At 40.3% G+C, this 24,170-nt stretch overlaps 1 protein-coding gene across 1 annotated transcript in view; it reads left to right on the plus strand.

Moving 5' to 3' along the window:
• Positions 1–24,170, plus strand: part of LOC132379916 (sodium-coupled monocarboxylate transporter 1-like) — a 63,358-nt gene that overhangs the window by 8,610 nt on the left and 30,578 nt on the right. The window contains exons 3-8 of the mRNA XM_059948267.1: positions 1,013–1,152; positions 8,025–8,090; positions 10,092–10,143; positions 12,349–12,416; positions 17,579–17,733; positions 19,149–19,289. Of these exons, the coding sequence (XP_059804250.1) occupies positions 1,013–1,152; positions 8,025–8,090; positions 10,092–10,143; positions 12,349–12,416; positions 17,579–17,733; positions 19,149–19,289 (622 nt within the window). The remainder of the gene's footprint in view (positions 1–1,012; positions 1,153–8,024; positions 8,091–10,091; positions 10,144–12,348; positions 12,417–17,578; positions 17,734–19,148; positions 19,290–24,170) is intronic.

The raw sequence follows: 24,170 nt of genomic DNA on the forward strand, positions 1-24,170 counted from the left end.
TAGCAATAATGTTTTTAAAAGATGTGAAATACAGAATGTTGTGTCAAAAAGAAAGCAAGCCCTTGTTAAGATGAACACTTACAAAAATCAAATGTGTGAATTTAATGATGGGACACAAAACCAAATATTGTACAGTACATGGTGATGACATGAAAAAAATGCCCTTCAGGATCAGAAAACTGTCACCTTTACCCATATGACTTCACACCCACCAATGGGTTGAATCTTAACCATCCCTGCAGTTCAATCAATGCCAGAATTGCCGGAAATGTCCACATCCTATGAATAAAACCAAAAAAAAATCGTGGGATTTCCTTGTCAACACATACAAAATGCTGGAGGAACTCAGCAGGTCAAGCAGCACCTCTGGAAAAGAGTAAACAGTTGACATTTCGGGGCAAGACCCTTCTTCAGGGCTGGAAAGGAGAGGTGGGGGAGGCACCAGAATAAAAAGGTGAGGGAGGGGAAGGAGGATAGCTAGAAGGTGAAAAGGGAAGCCAGGTGGATAGGAAAGGTAAAGGCCTGGAGAGGAAGGGACCTGATAGGAGAGGAGAGTGCAGCATAGGTGAAAGGAAAGGAGGAAGGGCCCAGGGGGAGGTGATAGGCAGGTGGGAAGAGATGAGAGGCCAGAGAAAGGAATAGAAGACGAGGGGAGGGGGAGGGATTTTTTTTAGCTGAAGGAGAAATCAATAATCGTGCCATCAGGTTGGAGGCTACTTTGTGTTTTCTTGTCACGTTCCTTGATTCCACTTCAAATATTTGAATTCAGAACAAGGATAAGCACCTGTCTTAGGTGATAACCATTTACAAATAATTATAAATACATAATGCATCATAATGAATTTATTGGTTTGGCCATTGCTGTTGGAGCAGACTAGGCGCCATTGTACTTGTAACTTAATTTTCTACTAGTTTTATTTTTAAACTCGGGACAGTTTATTCAATTTCCACTCTTAAGTTGGCAGTTATTTCTATTCAATTACTGAATACACATTTCTGATTGCTATTACAGTGATTGGAGGCCCTGCAGAAGTTTACCTATATGGAATAATGGTTGTGATGTTTACAATGGCCTGCCTACTTACAATGACAATCACCTGTCTGATCTACATCCCCCTCTTCTACAGATTAAATATCATCAGCACATATGAGGTAATTAATTTTGTTCACTTTCCCTAGTTTTGTGTTCTTTCATTAATAATAATTATACTACCCTGCATGTGTGATTGTGGTATTTACACTGTAATATTGTCTTTATTTATTGTCAGAGGTTTAATACCACCAGCATATGTTGTGAAATTTATTGTAATGTGGCAGCAGTACATTGCAATACATAATAATAAAAATTGTGAATTACAGTAAAAAAATATATTTAAAATAAATTAAGTTGTGCAAAAAGAGAAAAGAATACTGAGGTAGTGTTCATGGGTTCAATGTCAATAGACAATAGGTGCAGGAGTAGGCCATTTGGCCCTTTGAGCCAGCACCACCATTCACTGTGATCCTGGCTGATCAGTATCCTGTTCCTGCCTTCTCCCCATATCCCTTGACTCCGCTATCTTTAAGAGCTCTATCTAACTCTTTCTTGAAAGCATCCAGAGAATTGGCCTCCACTGCCTTATGAGGCAGAGCATTCCTTAGATCCACAACTCTCTGGGTGAAAAAGTTTTTCCTCAACTCCATTCTAAATGGCCTACCCCTTATTCTTAAACTGGTTCTGGACTCCCCCAATGCCTCTAGCATGTCCAATCCCTTAATAATCTTATATGTTTCAATCAGATCCCCTCTCATCCTTCTAAATTCCAGTGTATACAAACCCAGTCGCTCCAATCTTTCAGCATATGACAGTCCCGCCATCCTGGGAATTAACCTCGTGAACCAACGCTGCACTCCCTCAACAGCAAGAATGTCCTTCCTCAAATTTGGAGACCAAAACTGTACACGATACTCCAGGTGTGGTCTCACCAGCGCCCTGTACTACTACAGAAGGACCTCTTTGCTCCTATACTCAACTCACCTTGTTATGAAGGCCAACATGCCATTAGCTTTCTTCGCTGCATGCTTACTTTCAGTGACTGATGAACAAGGACACCTAGATCTCGTTGCACTTCCCCTTTTCCTAACTTGACACCATTCAGATTGCAATCTGCCTTCCTGTTCTTGCCACCAAAGTGGATAATCTCACATTTATCCACATTAAACTGTATCTGCCATGCATCTGCCCATTCACCTAGCCTGTCCAAGTCACCCTGCATTCTCCTAACATCCTCCTCATATTTCACACTGCCACCCAGCATTGTGTCATCTGCAAATTTGCTAATGTTATTTTTAATCCCTTCATCTAAATCATTAATGTGTATTGTAAATAGCTGTGGTCTCAGCACCGAGTCTAGTGGTACCCCACTAGTCACTGCTATGTCCATTTAGAAATCTGGTAGCAGAGGGGAAGAAGCTGTTCCTGAATTATTGAGTGTGTGTCTTCACAATTCTGTACTTCATCCCTGATGAAAGCAAAGAGAAGAAGGCATGTTCTGAATGATTTGAGTCCTTAATGATGGATGTCACTTTTATGAGGCATCACTCCTTAAAGATGTCCTGGATGCTGGGGAGGGTAGTGCCCATGATGGAGCTGACTGAGTTAACCACTTACTGCAGCTTATTTTGATCCTGTGCAGTGCCCCACCCAATACCAGACGGTGATGCAGCCAGTTAGAATGCTCTCCATGGTACATCTGTAGCAATTTATGAGAGTTACCAAATCTCTTCAATATCCTAATGAAATATAGTCACTGTCATGCCTTCTTTGTAGCTACATTGATGTTAGCAACACTCTGTGTTATGTTGTTCATAACACACGTCATGTATGTACAGGTGCAATGAAAAACCTACTTGCAGCAACATCACATACACATAGCATCAGATAAGCAACATTCAGAAATAAAATGTAAATTAAATGTAAATTATTCAGAACCTTTATGGTCAATTCCCACCACTGTTTGTACAGAGCCTGTACATTCTTCCTGTGACTGAGTGGATTTCCTCTGGGTGCTCTGGCTTCCTTCCACAGTCCAAAGATATAGCAGTTAGTAAGTTAATTGGTCATTGTAAGTTGTTGCATGATTAGACTAGGGTTAAACTGGGGGAAACTGGGGGTTACTGGGAGGCGCAGTGCAGCTCGATGTTCAGGAAGGACCTACTCCACACTGTATCTCAATCAATCAGAATCTGAATCAGAATCAGGTTTATTATCACCGGCATGTTTCGTGAAATTTGTAAACTCAGCAGCTGCAGTTCAATGCAATACATAATACAGAACAAAAAATGCTAATAATAAATACATCAATTACAGTATACCTATATTGAATAGATTAAAAATCGTGTAGAAAGCAGAAATAATATATATTTTTAAAAAAGTGAGGTAGTGTCCAAGGGCTTAATGTCCATTTAGGAACTGGATGGCAGAGGGGAAGAAGTTGTTCCTGAACCATTGAGTGTGTGCCTTCAGGCTTCTATACCTCCTGTCTGATGGTAACAGCGAGAAAAGGGCATGACCTGGGTGCTGGAGGTCCTTAATAATGGACGCTGCCTTTCTGAGTCATCGCTTCTTGAAGATGTCCTGGGTACTTTGTAGGCTAGTATCCAAGGTGGAGCTGACTAAATTTACAACCCTCTGCAACTTCTTTTGGTCCTATGCAGTAGCCCCCACCACTCCCCCCACACCCCCATTCCAGACAGTGATGCAGCCTGTCAGAATGCTCTCCATGGTAAATCTATAGAAGTTTTTGGGTGTATTTGTTGACATACTAAATCTCTTCAAACTCCTAATGAAGTATAGTCACTGTCCCACCTTCTTTATAACTGCATCAATATGTTAGGACTAGGTTAAGTCCTCAGAGATCTTGACATCCAGGAACTTGAAACTACTCACTCTCTCCACTTCTGATCCATCTATGAGGATTGATATGTTTTCCTTCATCTTACTCTTCCTAAGGTCCACAATCAGCTCTTTCTTCTTACTGATGTTGGGTGCCAGATTGTCACCGTGACACCACTCCACTAGTTGAGTAGAGCAGTGGGCTAAGCACACACCCTTGAGGAGCACCAGTATTGATTGTCAGCGAGGAGGAGATGTTATCACCAATCCGCTCTTCTGGTTAGGAACTCGAGGATCCAATTGCAGAGGGAGGTACAGAGGCCCAGATTCTGCAACTTCTCAATCAGGATTGTGGAAATGATGGTGTTAAATGCTGAGCTATAGTCAATAAACAGCATCCTGATGTAGGTGTTTGCATTGTCGAAGTGGTCCAAAGCCGTGTAAAGAGCCATTGAGATTGCATCTGCTGTTGACCTATTGTGGTAGTAGGCAAATTTCAAAGGATCTAGATCCTTGCTGAAGCAGGAGTTCAGTCTAGTCATGACCAACCTCTCAAAGCATTTTATCACTGCAGAAAGCAATATAAAAAGCACTAATACATTTTCCTAGTCTAATTTCTTACCTTTATTTTTCAATAACCTTTTCAATTCTTGTGTCTTTTTTAGCATGGACTAGACTGGAGATTCAGTCAGATTAGACAAACGTTCAGTACCCAAGAGCAAATCCATTATGACAATTTTGGAACAAAAAACTAGTTAATTTTAGTTATCGTTGGTTGAGTTGCTCTCCAATCTTGGCAACCCATTTGCAAACATTTTGTCACCATACAAGGAGACATCATCAGTGTGCTGTTCAAATAAGAACAACTCAACCCAATGATCAACCACCCAAGCTACACAATGTCTGAGTAATTTCCAGTTTTAGAAATTTGGAATGAATTTCCAAATTAGGATCACTCATGGTATTTTCTTTTTGACTTTTTGATTAAAAAGTAACTTTTTAATCACCTGTGCCATTCAATCCCTCTTGAGCTTTACTGGATATGTGATTCTCTGGCACAAACCACCTGTACTATCTCTAACTTTTCACAGTTTTAAACAATCATTATGTGATGCTTAAACATCTTCTTTCTCCACAGACCTGGCCTGGTCTGATGAATATTTCTAGTAATTTCAGTTTTTAATTAACATTCTCAAACTTATTTTCAAATTCCTTTATCCTCTTAGCCTTCCATATAACAGATTTTTATCCAGACCATCAAATCCCCAATATTTCTCCACTCTTCCATTCTTGGTCTTTTGATGATCTCCATTTTCAATTGATTCTGAATTGGGGAAAATGTCTCCATCTGCCAAGGTCCTAAACTCTGCTATTCCCTACACAAGCCCCTCTTTCCAGAACTTCCATCTTTGATCTACCCTTGTATTTTGCTTAATATCAATATTTTGTCTGAATATGGAATTACCTTAATTTTGCTATTAGGAAGATATTATGGTTTGTCCAATTCACAAGTTTATACTCAGGTATAATCCAATGCTGCTATTTAGCAGCACATTCTGGTTATGAATGATGACTTTTGATATTTCATAATGTTAAAGAGCTTTGGTTGCAAGGACAGTGTTTTGCCATACCTCTACCATCAGGACAGCCCTCTCACTCCCTGGGCTTTTTCCACCGAGTTCAAAGTTCAAAAAGCCAAAGTAAATGTATTATCAAGGTATATATACCATATACAGGACTGTGCAAAAATCCTACGCACATGTAAAAAAAATTTCTAATGCAAAAATGCCTTCAAAAATAATGAAATTAAAAGTTTCTAAATATTAAAAAAAGTCTATAAAGTTCAGTAAACAGTAAAAAAAAAACCTAAATTAAATCAATATTTGGTGTGACCACCCATTGCCTTTAAAACTGCATCATTTCTGTTAGGTACATTGTTGTGTGTAGTTTTATAAGAAAATCGGCTGCTAGCTTGTTCCAAGCATCTTGGAGAACTTGCCACAGTTCTGCCGACTTTGGCTGTCCCGCTTGCTTCTGTCTCTCCAAGTAGTCCCACATAGCCTCAATGATGTTGAGATCAGCACTCTGTGGAGGCCACACTTTCTGAATCCATATAAAAAATCTAGTGTGCCTAAGATTTTTGTACAACACTGAACAGCCTCGAGATTCATCTTCTTGTAGGGAGCCGCAAAACAAAGAGACACAATCAAATCTATGAAAAACCACACACAACAAATACTGATAGACATCCAATATGTGAAAAAAAGAGCAAATCATACAAACAATAAAAATAAGTAAACAAATAATACACAGACTGTGACTCCACAGCCTCGAATTCATTGTGAGCCCACAGTGCCAGGTTGATTTCAGTGCTGAGGAGAGTGAAGCCAGTTCAGGAGCCGGCTGGCTGCAGGCCTCGGCTGTGTCAATTCAGCTCTACGGTTTTAGATGACCATCAAACCACGTTGCCCCAGTGATCCCACAAGGCAATGTCACACGCAAGCAGAGTGTGCCCTTTGGGTGACATCCTTCTATACAACCTTTTTGTTCAATGTGCTGTTGTCAAAGACCTTAAACAATTTATATATGTCTCTCTTTGAGCAGGTTTCAGTTTATTTTTATTACTTTATTGAGATACAGCGCAGAGAAAGCCCTTCTGACCCTTCAATCCATGCCACCCAGCAACCTCTGATTTAACCATAATCTAATCATGGGTCAGTTTACAAAGACCAATTAACCAACTGGCCCGTTTTTGGACTGTGGGGGGAAACTGGAGCACACGGAGGAAACCCATGCAGTCACAGGGAGAACGTACAAACTCGTTACAAGCATTGGTGGGAATTGAACCCAGGTTGCTGGTACTGTAAGGCATTGTACTAACCACTATGCTACCATGCCACCCATCTTAGCAAATTTTAATTAATTATAAAATAGGATATTTACTTTAGGGTAGCAGGATGGAGATATGTCTCTACCAAAGGAGGTATAAGGTGTTCCTCCCTCTGCTAGCCTGAAGATCACCCTTAAGCAAGATGTAGCACCCGCTTAGCCCCTCAATCTGGGTCATGTAAAGCCACAGGAGTAGACGGTGGATGGTCATACGAGCAGCTGGTACATATCACAGATCCTGGTTATGCAACCATTGATGCCAGGCAGACAATCCCTGTAGAGTATTGATAATGGCTTGTAAAGGCACTGCCAAGAAGAAGGCAATGACAACCCAATTCTGTAGAAAAATTTGCCAAGAACAATCATGGTCGTGGAAAGACCGTGATCACCCACATCATATGACACGGCACATAATGAACAAATGTTTACTTTAAAATCCTGGATCTGCAAGACAAAATGGTAAAGTAGAATAAAGAGCCATTAAACCTCCTGTATGCACTTACCTTTTCAATTGAGATCAGCAACTCTTTCATTTCTTACCCACGCCATCCCAGGCATGAGGCAAAAGGAGTGGATACAGGGTCAGATGTTTGATGATGAGCTCAGTGCAGAGTGCAGGCTAGATGAGCTCACAGGCAACCTCCTGCTCATTTATGATTTGGGCATTGTAACATGCAGTCATAAAAATTAGAACTGAACTAACATACATGAAGGACATGATCATTTGGACTGCTTGGGGGAAATATAGATTTAGGAACATTATACTATACGACCATGAGACATAGGAACGGAATTAGGCCATTAGGCCCATTGAGTCTGATCTGCCATTCCATCATGTCTGATTTATTATCTCTCTTAACCGCAATCTCCTATCTTCTCCCCATAACCATACACACCCTTACTAATCAAGAACCTATCAAACTTTGCTTTAAGTATATCCAATGACTTGACCTCCACAACTATCTGTGCCAATGAATTCCACAGGCTCACTACCCTATGGGCAATGAAATTCTAACTCATTATCCTTGTAAATGGAAGTTCCTCTATTCTGAGGTTGTACCTCTGGTTCTTGATGCCCTCACTATAGAAAAGATCCTCTCCACACCTACTCTATACATTACGTGAGTCCATACTTTAAACGCACATGGTTTAGTCTTGAGTTTGAAAATAGAGCCACATTTATTTTGCAATTATATTCAGATGAGCTATAAACACACCAAAATATTAAATTATCAGTAAATGTTTAATTTTGTTCTTACAGTATATTAATAGAAGATTTGGTTCTGCTGTGAAATATGAAGTTATTTTTGCCTTCTTGTTGTACATGGTAAGTTCATAAATAGATTGTAAAGCAGAGGTTCACAACATGGTGTCCATGAACCTCCTGGTGAAGGCTTGGGGTTCATGGCATAAAAAAAAGCATTTTAGAACCTCTGCTCTAAAGCATCTTCTATCTTGCCTGTTGTTTTGCGCAAATATTGTCATATCTGTTTGATTAACTAGTTGTTTAGCTTCACAGAATTACTTTTGTAGAAGCTGAATGGGGAAAAAACGCACTTCTCCAGTGCATCTGCTGGCAGTGTTGATCACGCTTAATAAAATCTCTCACTAATTGCACATCCAGCCTCCTAGAGCACCCCATCCGTGGATCCAATCCTACACCTGACAATCCAATAGCTTCTAATTCTGCACAGGCCTCAATATTAAGGTGCATACCCTAAATTCTCCCAGTCACAATATTTAACTTTGATAGCACCCTTTCTCCTTGTATTTTCTACGTTGGCATTCATTAAGATAGGAGCAACAATGATTAAAGAAATATCATCCCCAGGAGGTCTCACCATTAGTCAGGATCGACCGTGGATGCTGCTTAATATGTGTCAATCGATACGCAAGCCAGGGGAGTACGATATGAAGAGCAAGCTGTTGCTCGCGTAGCAGTCTCCCCCTCTCCACGCAGCTGATGAATCCAAAGGAAAAGCAATGACCATTATCAGTTTGGCACCAGCAGCGTCGTGGGAATTGCCAGTCAGAGTTGAATTCAGCTTAGGGACTCCAGCTCCAGTTTTGTCTTTGGGGTTTACACCCGAGGCCTTCCCTGTGAATGGTATAACCACATGGCAGCAGAGATTTGAGATCAGAGTTTTCTTTCTCTTAGATGAGCTGCCAACCACGGCTGACAAGTCCCATCTGCCTGAAGTGATTAGCTTTAAGGTGCCAGTAACCCGCCTTTGCCCCTTCTCCTGTCAGTTAAAGTGATCCTGCTGGGCTTAATAGCCAAGCCACACGTGAAGGCCAGGAGCTGGATCCGGTTGTCAGAAGTTATTTGAGATGCATGCCACTGGGAACATTTAATAGGAAGTGGGAGTTTAACCCCACTACCTACCCTTGCTATAATAACCTTAAGGAACCACATTTCACAAAGAGAGGAATGTCTCTGAAGCCTGAAGGTGACAAAGATATCAATTAACGTTAATATAACTGGTTCACTGATGACTTTGCTTTATGGTGCTATTGAAATTAATTTAGGATCTAATTTTGATGGAATTAATATATGGCTAGAAGGAATTTGAACTATCTGGTTTATTTAAAAAGGGAAAGAGCATCAGGTGCAGGTGCGTGGAACATATGAAGCAACCCATGCACACAAAACGCTGGAAGAACTCAGCAGATCAGGCAGCGTCCATAAACAGTTGGTGTTTCAGGCCAAGACCCTTCATCAAGACTGGAAAGGAAAGGGGGCAGAAACCAAAATAAGAAGGTAGAGGGAGGGGAAGGAGTTAACCTAAAGCTTTGGGTCTGGGGCCACATATCTATTAGGTCAGGTGAGGATGGCAGTTTTCATCTTGTGGAGTGCACAAGTGAACCAAATGGTTCTTTACATCAATAACTTTTAATTCATGGTCACCCTTATTAAGATAAATTAATGGTTCCTCTCCACCCACTACTAAATCCAGATTAGCACTGAATTTAAATACAGCAAGGGCCATGCTGGGGTTTGAATTGGGTCTCTATGTTGTTAATTCAGGTTTCAGGACTCCTGGTCAGGTAATGTAACAAGTACAACACCACTTCAGTATAGCACACCTGGTAATTCATGACTTTCATCAACAAAGCTCTGTTACGCAGAAATCATTTGCACCCTGCATACCACAGGATGAGGGCATTGTTTCTCCTGTTTGGCCAAACTGTGCAGAGAAAGCTCTTTGACAGCTCTCTATATATTATTTTCCATAATAGATTTTGCTATTATAAGAATTCTGTAGACAAGGTAATTGAAAGGTTCCATTTCATTAGTTGTAATGTTGTTTCACCGACTGTCTTTCAGAGCATTTATCTTGGTATTGCCACCTATGCACCTGCATTAGCACTTAGCGAAGGTAAGTGGAAATATGTTTTATAATACAGTATTTAAACAGTTATTGGTCAACATTGTTATAACAAGGTATTCTTTATTCCACTAGATTCCAGTCACATACTTTATCACTAAGTACACAACAGTAACAACACAATAATATCCAATCACAAACATGAGAAAATATGCAGATGCTGGAAATCCAAAGCAGCACACACAAAATGCTGGAGGAGCTCAACAGGTCAGGCAGCATCTGTGGGAAATAGTAAACAGTCGACATTTCAGGCTGAAACCCTTCTTCAGGGCTGAGAAGAAAGGAGGAAGGTGCCTGAGTAAAAAAGTGGGCTGGGGAAAGAGGAAGGTGATAAGTGAAGCCAGGTGGGTGAGTGATGCACCATCAATAACTCTCTCTGAGATGTAAAGGCGAGATATCAGCTTTTATTGACTGGAAGAAGGAACAAGCAGTGGTTGACCATCATACTACATCCTGGAGACAGAGAGGCCGGGCTCAGGCCTCAATCGCCTTTATACCGGGGTGATACACCATCAATAACTCACTCTGAAATGTAAGGCGAGATACCGGCTTTTATTGACTGGAAGAAGGAACAAGCAGTGAGTGACCATCATACTACATCCTGGAGACTGAGAGGCCGGGCTCAGGCCTTGATCGCCTTTATACAGGGGTCTGTGGGAGGAGCCACAGGAGCAGTCAGCAGGGGGTGTGTCCAGACAGGCACATGTAGTTCACCACACGGGGTCTGTGGGAGGAGCCACAGGAGCAGTCAGCAGGGGGTGTGTCCAGACAGGCACATGTAGTTCACCACATGGGGTCTGTGGGAGGAGCCACAGGAGCAGTCAGCAGGGGGCCTGTCCAGACAGGTACATGTAGTTCACCACAGTGAGAAAGCTCAAGGGCTGGAAAAGAAAAAAATCTGATAGGAGAGGAGAGTGGACACTAGGAGAAAGGGAAGGAGGAGGGGACCCAGGGAGAAGTAACAGGCAGGTGAGAAGTAAAAGGTCAGAGGGGAGAATAAAGGGGGTGGTGAAATTTTGTTCATCAGAAGGAGAAACTTTGGGAATGGCCACATCTTGGTATAAGAGGAACGTACTTTACCACAAGGTACACAACACAACAACAATTTTCACGACATATGCTAATGATATTAAACCTGAACCTGATTGACAGCAGCTCTGACTCTAATGCAGGGATTCCCAACCTGGGGTCCACAGATCTCTTGGCTAATGATAGAGTTTGGGAACCCCTGCTCTAATGGTACTCCCAGGTGTTTGCCAAAGAACAAAGGACTGAAAGTGATGTGACCCCTCAAATCTATTTGAGCATATGCATAGAATACGGAACAGGACTGCACAGTATGGGTGCATCCACCCACAATGCTTGTGCCCACCTGTATTTAGGATAATGTTCAAAAGTCTTAGGCACATATATATAACTAGGGTGCCTAATACTTTTGCACAGTACTGTATTCATCAATGTGGAATGGAGAGTGTGTCTGTAAATCTGGCGGGAGCAAAGGATGTTGGGAAAGGTGAGGGTGAAGTACTGCGGGAGTGGTGGAACAGAAAGGGTGCCAGGGATGGGGGGCAGCTCAGATGCAGACACGCCCAGCCCTGAGGCACCAGGAAAGGTCATTAGATTCCAAACAATTCATTTATTGGTCATTACAGAATGCCTCTCTGGTGCTGCCCGCTCCCTCCCCTCTCCCTTTACATAGGTGCAGTGTAAAAACAGGCCCATAGTATAGTGGATGAGGACAATGATATAACTAATGAAGCTTTGAGTTAGGTAGTGCTAGTTAGAAAAATACTTACCAAATTTTCATTTTCCTGATTTGCATAAATATAAACATTCTTAGAGGAAGGTTTTCTGATATTGATATCATAAGCGTTCTCCTCCCACACTTCCTCAGCACTAGAATGGAGTGCATCAACTCGCACCTCCTCAGTGTGCTGCCTGAGGCCAACTTGACATTAAGTCCTCACTGTAGCTTGACTACTACCTCCTAGATGAGAAGACTCTATCAATTGGTCATCCTCATCTGACCCAGGAAACTGCAAGTGTGCGGTGACTTTCGTTAGTGGGTCTTAGTATTAGCCTAATCAAGCATAATTCAGCCTATTATCATATCTAAAAGTTAAATCATCATCTCAAAATTAAGCCATTCAGCTTGGTACTTAATTTTAACCTTTCTCTACGACTTACTTATTTCAGTTACCGGGGTAAACTTATGGACTTCCATCATGACGACCGGATTCGTATGTACACTGTATACAACACTAGTAAGGAAACTCAACATGAATATTTAAAAACATGAATCAATAGTCAATTAAATGCCTTTAATATTGGAAATAATTCAATATTAAATTTGGGTGGTTGGTGGTTGGGTTGAGTTAGCTGATTGACAAGTATGTAAAAGCCAAGCACTCGGAGGACACACCACAATTAACAGCACACTGATGATTTCTCATCGTAGGGGATAAAATACTTGCGAGTATTTGACAATAGACAATAGACAATAGGTGCAGAAGTAGACCATTCAGCCCTTCGAGCCTGCACCGCCATTCTGAGATCATGGCTGATCATCTACTATCAATACCCGGTTCCTGCGTTGTCCCCATATCCCTTGATTCCCCTATCCATAAGATACCTATCTAGCTCCTTCTTGAAAGCATCCAGAGAATTGGCCTCCACTGCCTTCTGAGGCAGTGCATTCCACACCCCCACAACTCTCTGGGAGAAGAAGTTTTTCCTTAACTCTGTCCTAAATGACCTACCCCTTATTCTTAAACCATACCCTCTGGTACTGGACTCTCCCAGCATCTGCAACATATTTCCTGCCTCTATCTTGTCCAATCCCTTAATAATCCTATATGTTGCAATCAGATTCCCTCTCGATCTCCTTAATTCCAGCATGTACAAGCCCAGTCTCTCTAACCTCTCTGCGTAAGACAGTCCGGACATCCCAGGAATTAACCTCGTGAATCTATGCTGCACTTCCTCTACAGCCAGGGTGTCCTTCCTTAACCCCGGAGACCAAAACTGTACACAATACTCCAGGTGTGGTCTCACCAGGGCCCTGTACAAATGCAAAAGGATTTCCTTGCTCTTGTATTCAATTCCCTTTGTAATAAAGGTCAACATTCTATTAGCCTTCTTCACTGCCTGCTGCACTTGCTCATTCACCTTCAGTGACTGATGAACAAGAACTTCTAGATCTCTTTGTATTTCTCCCTTACCTAACTCTATACCGTTCAGATAATAATCTGCCTTCCTGTTCTTATTCCCAAAGTGGATAGCCTCACACTTATTCACATTAAACTTCATCTGCCAAGTATCTGCCCACTCACCCAGCCTATCCAAGTCACCCTGAATTCTCCTAACATCCTCATCACATGTTACACTGCCACCCAGCTTCGTATCATCAGCAAACTTGCTGATGTTATTCTCAATGCCTTCATCTAAATTGTTGATGTAAATCGTAAACAGCTGTGGTCCCAATACCGAGCCCTATGGCACCCCACTAGTCACCTCCTGCCATTCCGAGAAACACCCATTCACCGCTATCCTTTGCTTTCTATCTGCCAACCAATTTTCTATCCATGTCAATATCTTCCCCCCAATGCCATGAGCTCTGATTTTACCCAGCAATCTCCTATGTGGGACCTTATCAAATGTCTTCTGAAAATCAAGGTACACTACATCCACTGGATCTCCCTTGTCTAACTTCCTGGTTACATCCTCGAAAAACTCCGATAGATTAGTCAAGCATGATTTGCCCTTGGTAAATCCATGCTGGCTCAGCCCAATGTGATCACTGCTATCTAGATATGCCACTATTTCATCTTTAATAATGGACTCTAGCATCTTCCCCACTACTGATGTTAGGCTGACAGGACGATAGTTCTCTGTTTTCTCCCTCCCTCCTTTCTTAAAAAGTGGGATAACATTAGCCATTCTCCAATCCTCAGGAACTGATCCTGAATCTAAGGAACATTGGAAAATGATTACCAATGCATCCACAATTTCCAGAGCCACCTCCTTTAGTACCCTAGGAGGCAGACCACCTGGACCTGGGGATTTGTTAGCCTTCAGTCCCATCAGTCTACTCATCACCGTTTCCTTCCTAATTTCAATCTGTTTCATTTCCTTTGTTACCCTATGTCCTTAGCTCATCCATACACCTGGGAGATTGCTTGTGTCTTCCCTAGTGAAGACAGATCTAAAGTACTTATTAAATTCTTCTGCCATTTCTCTGTTTCCCTTAACAATTTCACCCAATTCATTCTTCAAGTGCCCAACATTGTTCTTAACTATCTTCTTTCTCTTCACATACCTAAAAAAAAGCGTTTGCTATCCTCCTATATATTCCTAGCTAGCTTGCGTTCGTACCTCATTTTTTCTCCCCGTATTGCCTTTTTATTTAAGTTCTGTTGTTCCTTAAAAATTTCCCAATCATCTGTCTTCCCACTCACCTTAGCTCTGTCATACTTTTTTTTTAATGCTATGCAATCTCTGACTTCCTTTGTCAACCACTGTGGCCCCTTTCCCCCCTTTGAATCCTTCCTTCTCCGGGGGATGAACTGATTTTGCACCTTGTGCATTATTCCCAAAAATACCTGCCATTGCTGTTCCACTGTCTTTTCTGCTAAGATATCCATCCATTTAACTTTGGCCAGCTCCTCCCTCATGGCTCCATAGTCTCCTTTGTTCAACTGCAACACTGACACCTCCGATCTGCCCTTATCTTTCTCAAACTGCATATAAAAACATCATATTATGGTCACTACCTCCTAATGGCTCCTTTACTTCAAGATCGCTTATCAAATCCTGTTCATTACACAATACTAAATCCAGAATAGCTGTCCCTGGTCGGCTCTTGTATAAGCTGTTCCAAGAATTCATCCCGTAGGCACTCTACAAACTCCCTATCCTGGGGTCCAGCACCAACCTGATTCTCCCAGTTCATCTGCATGTTGAAATCCCCCATAACTACTGTGACATTACCTTTGCCACATGCCAGTGTTAACTCCCTATTCAACTTGCACTCAATATCCATGCTACTGTTTGGGGGCCTGTAGACAACACCCATTAGGGTCTTTTTTCTCTTACTGTTCCTCAGTTCTATCCACACAGACTCTACTTCTCCTGATCCTATGTCCGCCCTTGCAAAGGACTGAATCTCATTCCTCACCAACAGGGCCACCCCAACCCCTCTGCCCACATTTCTGTCCCTACGATAGCACGTATACCCTTGTACATTCATTTCCCAGGTCTGATCTCCCTGCTGCCATGTCTCCATTATCCCAACAACATCATAGTTATCCATTCGCACCTGAGCTTCAAGCTCATCCGCCTTATTTCTGACACTTTGTGCATTCAGATATAGAATTTTTAGCCCATTTCTCCTCTCTCTGTTTAAATCGCTGCCTATTGTGCTTAACCCAGCTCCCCGAACTCCCATCAGGCTATACGCCCCTTGAATTTTGTTGTCCTTCCTAAATTTACTTATTCTTTCTGCACATTGGAGAATGTGCAACAAGATTCTCCTGCAACAAGATTGGAGAACAAATAAACCCAACCTGTCTTTAATATGTAGCATTGATATTTACTACCTATACAATTATTTGTAGAAATTAATCTTAAAGTAAATTAACCTGTTATTTATATTTTATTTTAAAAATATTTTTGCTACGGTATGTTTCAGGTACATAGTCATATTAGGCTAGAAAAAATCATCAAGATCTTAAACTTGGGTCACTTCTCATCGAGAAAAAACATCTTTATTGAAATAATGAAAGTAGATATTAATCTATACAGATCAGTTATAGGCCAGCATGTTAGCAACAGTCATTTCCATCTAGTATTTTCATGGGTTTGTCCTTTCATTTTAATATTAGAGAATTATATACCCTGAAATTCTTACTCTTTGCAGAAAAAACCACAAAGAATGAATGACAGAAAATGTTAGAACCCCAAAGTCCCTCCTCCCTCTTCCCCCTCCTATACACAAGCAATAGCAAAAGCAACAACCCAGCCCTCTCCCCCTCACTCCACTTTCTCCCGTAAAAGCATCAGCCCCCACCATCCACCATGCAAACAACAGCAAAACTCCCAGAGACCACGATTGAGAGTCCATCAAAAACTACTGTCCATCCCAACACTTTGACATGTCAGACAGGCTCTCTCTCTCTCTCTGTCTCCAACTATCGCTCCTGCAACAATTCACTGCCTCGCTTGTTACAATCTGCTGTGTCGTTTATCCAAGTTCATGACTTGAAGACCAGAAGACTCTCACTCACTGTCAAGAGAAGAGAGAGATCGCGTAAGTGCGGTGGCTTTCTTTCAACAGCAGTGAACACCGCCTGCTGTCTCGATGTTCCAATCTCTGTGTCATTTCCAGTTCTTTATCCTTGTGATGTTTTTTACTGTGGTTGTTGATTTTAATATTCCCATCACTTTTCTTTTCTGCTGGTTTTATTTTTTACCCTTTATTTCAAAGTTCTAAGTTCAAAGTACATTTTATTATCACGATATGTATACTTTATATACTTTATATAGATTGGTCTCCTTACAGGCAGCCACAAAATGAAGAAACCCAATAGAACCCATTAACAACTGGCTGGCTTTTCTCATCTTTGGTATCTCTTGGTTTGTTTTCATTTTCCTATAAGTACTCATCCTTTATACCTTAGGGGTGGCTGGTGTAGATATGTATCTACTAAAGGATATGTAAGGCTGTCCATCCCTCATTTAGCCTGCAGGTCAAACTTGGGCAAGGTGTAGCCCCTGCTTAGACACCCCCCCACCACTTGATCAGTGTCACATGAAGCCATGAGAGCAGGTGGTGGATGGTCATATGAGCAGTTGGTGCATATCACAAGTCCTGGTAATGGTGACCATTGATAAGAATAATAATAATAATAATAATAATAATAATAATAGTGTCTGTGATCGCCTGCCTTGGAAAGACACTGCCCAGGAGAAGGCAATGACAAAACAATTCCTTAGAAAATTTTTGCCAATAGCAATCATGGTCATGGAAAGACCATGATTGCCTACATCATTTGACACAGCTAACGATGATGGTGATCTTTTAAGATCATAGACCATTTTGTTAAACTGTATTTAAATTCACAAATTTCCATGGTGAGAATTTACAAGCATTACCAGTGGTAGGGTAAGGTAATGGCAAATCACTTCTGTCAAAAAGTTTGCCAAGAACAATCATGGGCAGAGGCCACGATCACCCGCATCATGACACAGCACATAATGATGATGATAATGAATTACTGAATAGGGAGACATGCCATTTAATAGCCATGCAAGTATACTTACTGCAGATACATCAGCCAGCCTCAAAACTTTCAGTGCAGTTAATGCATTGTCTATTGCTCAGATAACTATAAAAATTTAAGGAATATTGCTTATTTCATTTTTTTAGGGTGGCATAAAAGCTGTTGTGTGGACAGATGTTTTCCAGATCTGTATAATGTTGGCTGGTCTTCTTGCTTTGATGATTCAAGGCTTAATCCACAGTGGAGGCTTTGGAAAGGTTTGGAAAATTGCAGAGGAAGGAGGACGTCTCAATCTTTTTGAGTAAGTAAAAATTGAAGTGATGTTATTGGTTTAGAGAGAATAAGGCGTTTTCCAGTGGATCTGGCAAACTGGGTGCAGCTCAGGTGGACTTAAAGGGTGATGGTTGAGTGGCAGGATGAACCAGATGCAGGGGTAGACAGAGCGAAGACGCACCAGGAATCAGCCGCGGGGACAGAAAGGTAATTGGAATTGTGAAGTGGGTGTGAACATAGCAGGTGAAACCAAAATTATGAAGATTAAAAGGATTAAAATTCAAAGGTCAAAGTACATTTCTTGTCAAAGTGTGTACACTATATACAGTCTTGGGATTTGTCTCCTTACATGCAGCCACAAAATAAAGAAACTGAACATAACTCATTAATAAAAGAAGACTGTCAAGCACCCAATATGTAGAAAAAAATAACAATTTTTGCAAACAATAACAGTAAATTACATTTAATTTGTTTTGTTTGTGACCAGTAAGTTGTCACTGTGCTTCACGAGTGACGTCTTACATCGGAAGACCGGTTTTAACTGGTTTAAACCGGAATTAGTATGGAAAGATACAAGGACCGCATGGACATAGTTGAATAATGGATCTATTTATCTGCTGTATGACACTCTGGCTCTGACTGTAAGAGAAGGAGCTGACACAGCTGGGTGAAATTTCTTTAATTCTTGCATTAGCATTGCATCTTGCACAGAAAAAAAAAGAGAGAGGCTTTATTTCATCCTTCAGGGGAAGTTTTGTAACTCCAGAGACAATACATGAAGTTCCGACAAAACAGAATATATCCTCTTCTTTCCATCAGATTGTAGACACTTGCAAAACATGAAAATCTCCAAACTGCTGCTTCAGAAGGGAGATTTCAAAACTCAGCTTCTTGTATTTGACATGGTTTTGCTTGTGTAATGAGTAATAAGCATCTTAGTGGCAGGGTGGAGATATGTCTCTATACCAAAGGAGGTGTAAGGCAGTCCTTCCCTCTCCTAGTCTGCAGATCACCATTGGGCAAGGTATAGCACCTGCTTAGCCCCCCCCCCCCCCCCCCGATCAAGGTCACGTGAAGCCATGGGAGTAGTCATTTGAGCAGCTGGTGCATATCTCTAGTCCTGGTAATGTGACCACTGCCGCCAGGCAGACAATCTCTGAAGAGTATTGATAATGGATTGTCTCACCTGTCTTGTAAAGACACTGCCCAGAAGAAGGTAATAGCAAACTACTTCTGTAGAAAAATTTACCAAGAACAATCATGGTCATGGGAAGACCGTGATCACCTACGTCACACGACGTACCATACAACAAATGAATGATAAGCATCCAGGCTTTGGTATAAATCAGCTCTGTGTTTGAGTAATTCTAACAGTGATTTCCGTCACCTGTGTACAATTGAAATATAACTGTTGCATTTGTTTGAGAAATATATTTCTTTCAGCTTTGACCCTGACCCAAGGAAAAGACATACGTTTTGGACCACGGTGATAGGAGGCACATTTGGATGGACAGCGATATACAGTTGTAATCAAGCACAGATCCAAAGATATCTCGCCTGCAGAAGTGAAAAAGAGGCAAAAGTGTAAGTGAAACTAGTTGTTTCTGTTCAAAATTAAGAATTGCATCTTGTTTTCTGTAACTTCTAACAGAAGGTCTTAGATCAGAAACATTAACTCAGAATCGGAATCAGATCAGGTTGAATATCACCAGAATGTGTTGTGAAATTTGTTGACTTTGCTGCAGCAATATAATGCAATACATAATAATAGAAAAAAATCATGAATTACTGTAAGTGTATATATGGAAGTTGTAAGATAGTGTTCAATATTTCTTTCCTGAATTTTTTTGCTCCACCTGCTATTTCCAGCAAATCTTTTTAGTTACAGATTTCTAGCATCTGCAATCTTTTGATATTTTTCTTTAATAACCTGATTCTATGTAAGCAGTCTCAAGGAGCTGAATGTCCGATTCCTACTCCCAAATTTTACACGTGCATGTCTATTTTTCAACTTTTATTTGCTCTGCTTTTCAAATTCCATTTCCAGCTTAGACTTCCTCTCTTCTGAATCTGTGCTCAGCTTCCTTTCCCACTACTGAGCGAGTGAAAGTGACCTAATGCACCAGTAAACATGCTCATAGGTCTTTTTTTTAAATCTTTTTATTGAATTTCATATATATATAAAAAATAACATAATAATGAATAGGTTATAAGTGCAATAGACTTGAAATTACATTAATAATAAGATAACAATATCCTATTAAAATATCAACAGAAAAAAATAGTACATTAATCAATCAAGCCTACAATAATTATATATGAAAAAAATAATCATCAAAAGAAAAAAAATTTAAAAATACAAGAAAAAATATATATTGAGAAAAAAACACTAAACTAAACTAACATGGGCAATAATAACAGTTTATATGTATATGATAGTGTCAAAAACTCCGGAACTCCATACCTGAACAAGAATAAACAGAGAGAAGGTCTGGAAGAGGCCAAATTAATTCATATGAAAATGTCGAATGAACGGTCCCCAAGTTTCTTCAAATTTAATTGATGAGTCAAAAATAGTGCTTCTAATTTTTTCCAAGCTCAGATAAGAGATAGTTTGAGAGAACCACTGAAACGTGGTAGGAGGATTTACTTCTTTCCAATTTTGTAATATAGACCTTCTGGCCATTAATGTTACAAAAGCAATCATTCATCTAATTGAAGGGGAAAACTGATTACCATCCTCATTTGGTATACCAAAAATTGCAGTAATAAAATGAGGTTGTAAATCGATATTCCAAATTGAGGAAATGGTAGCAAATATGTCCTTCCAATAGTTATGTAAAGTGGGACATGACCAAAACATGTGGGTCAATGAAGCCACATCTGAATGACATCTGTCACATTGAGGGTTAATATGAGAATAGAATCGAGCAAGCTTATCTTTAGACATATGAGCTCTATGTACAATTTTAAATTGTATTAAAGCATGTTTAGCACATATAGATGAAGAATTAACCATTTGTAAAATTTTTTCCCATTTTTCTGTTGATATATTATATTGAAGTTCTTTTTCCCATTCTTGTATTCTTGTTTAATTGCTCATAGGTCTTGAGGTTCGACCGTTTAGGTCTCAACTTACCCAGAACCATCCTCTGTGTCCCAAGAATGGGCCAGCATGGTCGCATAGCAGTTAGCTTAACACTATTGCAGTGCCAGTGACTGGGGTTCAATTCCTGTCACTGTCTATACAGAGTTTGCATCTTCTCCCTGTGACCTAAGATTCAAAAATTCAAAGATTCAAAGTATGTGTATTGTCAAAGTATGTATACAGAGTACAACACTGAGATTCCTCCTCCTGCAGACAGCCACAAAACAAAGAAACACCATGGAACCCTTTCAAGAACCACATAGATTTCCACTGGGTCTCTAGTTTCTTTCCACGTTCCAAAATCATACCGGTTAATATGTTAATTGGTCATATGGGTGTAGTAGGACTGTGTGGACTCATTGGATCAGAAGGGCCTTTTACCGTACTGTATCTCTAAAAAGAAGAAAGAATCTTAAGCCTTTTCTCCTGCACCATCTCTCCAACAATACATTTATTAGCATTTTTCTTTACTCTATGGTGTGTAATCAGGGGGGAACGTTAAAATTTCTCTGGATATTTGTGGTCTAGACTGGAAGGCATTCCCGTTAGTTGTTATTCCTATTAATACCCCAAAGGCTAATGGAGGGTAAGAGTGCCTCACACCTTTTTTGATAGAGATGTACCTCCAACTTGCCACCTGTTGTAAAAGAAGAGCTACAAAATAAATCTGATATTTAAAGCTAGCAATATTAATGCTAAAACCTTAAAACCATCATATTATAGCAAAAATTAACCTAACAGAGCTAATCTTTGCTGCCTATCATCAACTGATTTAGTCTCACTGTATCAGATGTATCCTCTGTTCTAAAGTTCAGAAATCTTCAGGTCATTCATTCATTCAATGTAACTTAAACGTACTGGAAGTGCCACCATGGTGAAAGAACAGTCTGACTGTTTGACTCTGCACAACGTTGGATGATTTTAATAGGCCAAATGGCCCACTTCTGTGCCATTATGGTTTTCTAATGCTCTTGCTTTTGGATAACAGGAATTAGATCCATAGCTTAGGCTTCTTTACAATGGCAACCATTTGCCTTGTCGGCAATGAGAACAGAATTGCCACAGTTGCCATCACCACAAAATAGAGTGAAGACAGTTAGCAATAAAAATAAAAAAGTAACAGAAAGAAAATTTTCCATCTGCCGAGTGACTAAGATTTGGGATGTATTGGTGAGGGTGGGGAGATTGTTGAGTATTTAATATTTCAGTGGTATTTGAGTAATAATATCAATATATTGTTTGATCAAGCATTTTTAATCATTTAAATAGTTCATTATGAGCTATATATATAAAAAGTGAATGGCATACATCATCATGCTACCACATGTTACATGCGTGCCTCACTTAAAGTAAAAGACAAAGTTAAACCCATATTTTCGGACTCCTCTGTCTTCCTTTGAATTAGTTTCATGTTTTGAAGTTACAAAAGATAACAGAAATAGTGTGAATATGTTCAGTGATGGGCTTTTGAAAGGGAATTCAGTTAGAAAGGTGGGGGGGGGGAGGAGGAGAAAATGCCCGGCTTTGGGGAGTGGAACTGCCTGAGCTATCCTTACACAGCATTATCATGGATTCACTGAGTCAAATGGCCTCCTGCCAGGATGTGATCTCTCTGTGGTTTTCTGAATTTTTGTACAATCTAGCTACTTATGAACTAAGAGTAGGGCCTGAACCTGCTTCGTCATCTAACGAGATCATGGCTGTTCTGTTTATAATCTTGAATCCACATTTAGTCTTATCCCTGTTGATCTTTCACTCCCCCCTCCTTACTTTGTCATAGAAAAGTACAGCACAGAAACAGGCCATTTGGCCCATCTAGTCCATGCTGAACCATTTAAACTGCAGACTCCCATCAACCTGCACTGGGACTATAGTCCTCCATAACCCTACCATCCTTGTAGCTATCCAAACTTCTCTTAAATGTTGAATTCGAGTTTACACACATGCACCACTCGCATTGGTAGCTCATTCCACATTATTGCCACCCTTTGAGTGAAGAAATTTCCCCTCATGTTCCCCTTAAACTTTTCCTTTTCACCCATAACACATGACCTCTGGTAGAAGTCTCACCTAACCTCAGAGGAAAAAGCCTGCTTGCATTTGCCCTCTCTATACCCCTCATAATTTTGTATACCTCTATAAAATCTCCTTCCAATCTTCTATATTCCAAGGAATAAAGTCCTAAGCTATTTAATCTTTCCTTATAACGCAGATCCACCAGCCCTGGCACATCCTTGTAAATTTTCTCCGGACTGTTTCAACCTTGTTTACAGCTTTCCTGTAGGTAGGTGACCAAAAAATAAAATGGAATGTTCACAACTCTGTGAAATGTCTAATTATGTCTTAGAAATATTCTAAGACTTTTCTTCCAATGCCCTTTCAAAGGGAGGGTTCTAAACACAGAGGGGAAACGTTTCAGCTCATCTCTGTCTTAAATGGCAAAACCTTATTTTAAAGAATTAACCCTTTATTCTATATTCTCCCTCAAAAGGATAAATCTTCTATATATCAATCCTGCCAATATCTTTCAGAATGTTATGAGTTTCAGTCAAATCCTAGCTTAAACTTTTAAATTCCAGAGGATAGAAGCCTAATCTTTTTTCTCATAGGATGATCTGATCATTACTGCAGGAAACCTTCTGTGAACTGCTTCCAATATATTTACATCCTTAAATATTGATTTATTTTGTTGTCTTCCACACTCTAGTTGATGCAGTCTTTCATTGATTCTGTTATTATTATTGTTTAAACTTACTGAGCAAACCCACATGAAAACAAATCTCAGCATTGTACATGGTGACAAATATGTACTTTGGTAATAAATTTACTTTGAACTTTGAAACCACTACTCCATACTGTACTGTAGTCTCATCAGTACCCTGTATAAATGAAGTATAACCACCCTTCTATATTCTCCATTGAATAATCTTCTATTAGTTTTCCTATGACTTGCTATAACTGTGTGTTCATCTTTTGCAAATGATACACTTGGACACCAAGTCTCTATGCAATGCAGAGTAAAATCATCTCTAAGCATGTATAAAATATTTTTTCTTTACCTCGGAGATTTCCAACATTTTTTATGCCACGGACTCCTACCATTAACTAATGGGTCCGTGGACCCCAGGTTGGGAATCACTGCTTTTTATTTTTCCCAAAAAAATGGACAATTTTACATTTTTCCACACTGATGCCCCAGAACCCATTTCTCTGTATATCATATGCTACATCTTGCTACCCAGAAAATCCATATTTACAGACCATTTTCTGTCACCTTTCAATCTTCCTTCTTTGTCAATCTGTTACAGCCTACATCA

The sequence above is a fragment of the Hypanus sabinus genome, chromosome 23, assembly GCF_030144855.1.
Source record: "Hypanus sabinus isolate sHypSab1 chromosome 23, sHypSab1.hap1, whole genome shotgun sequence".
Lineage (NCBI taxonomy): Eukaryota > Metazoa > Chordata > Chondrichthyes > Myliobatiformes > Dasyatidae > Hypanus > Hypanus sabinus.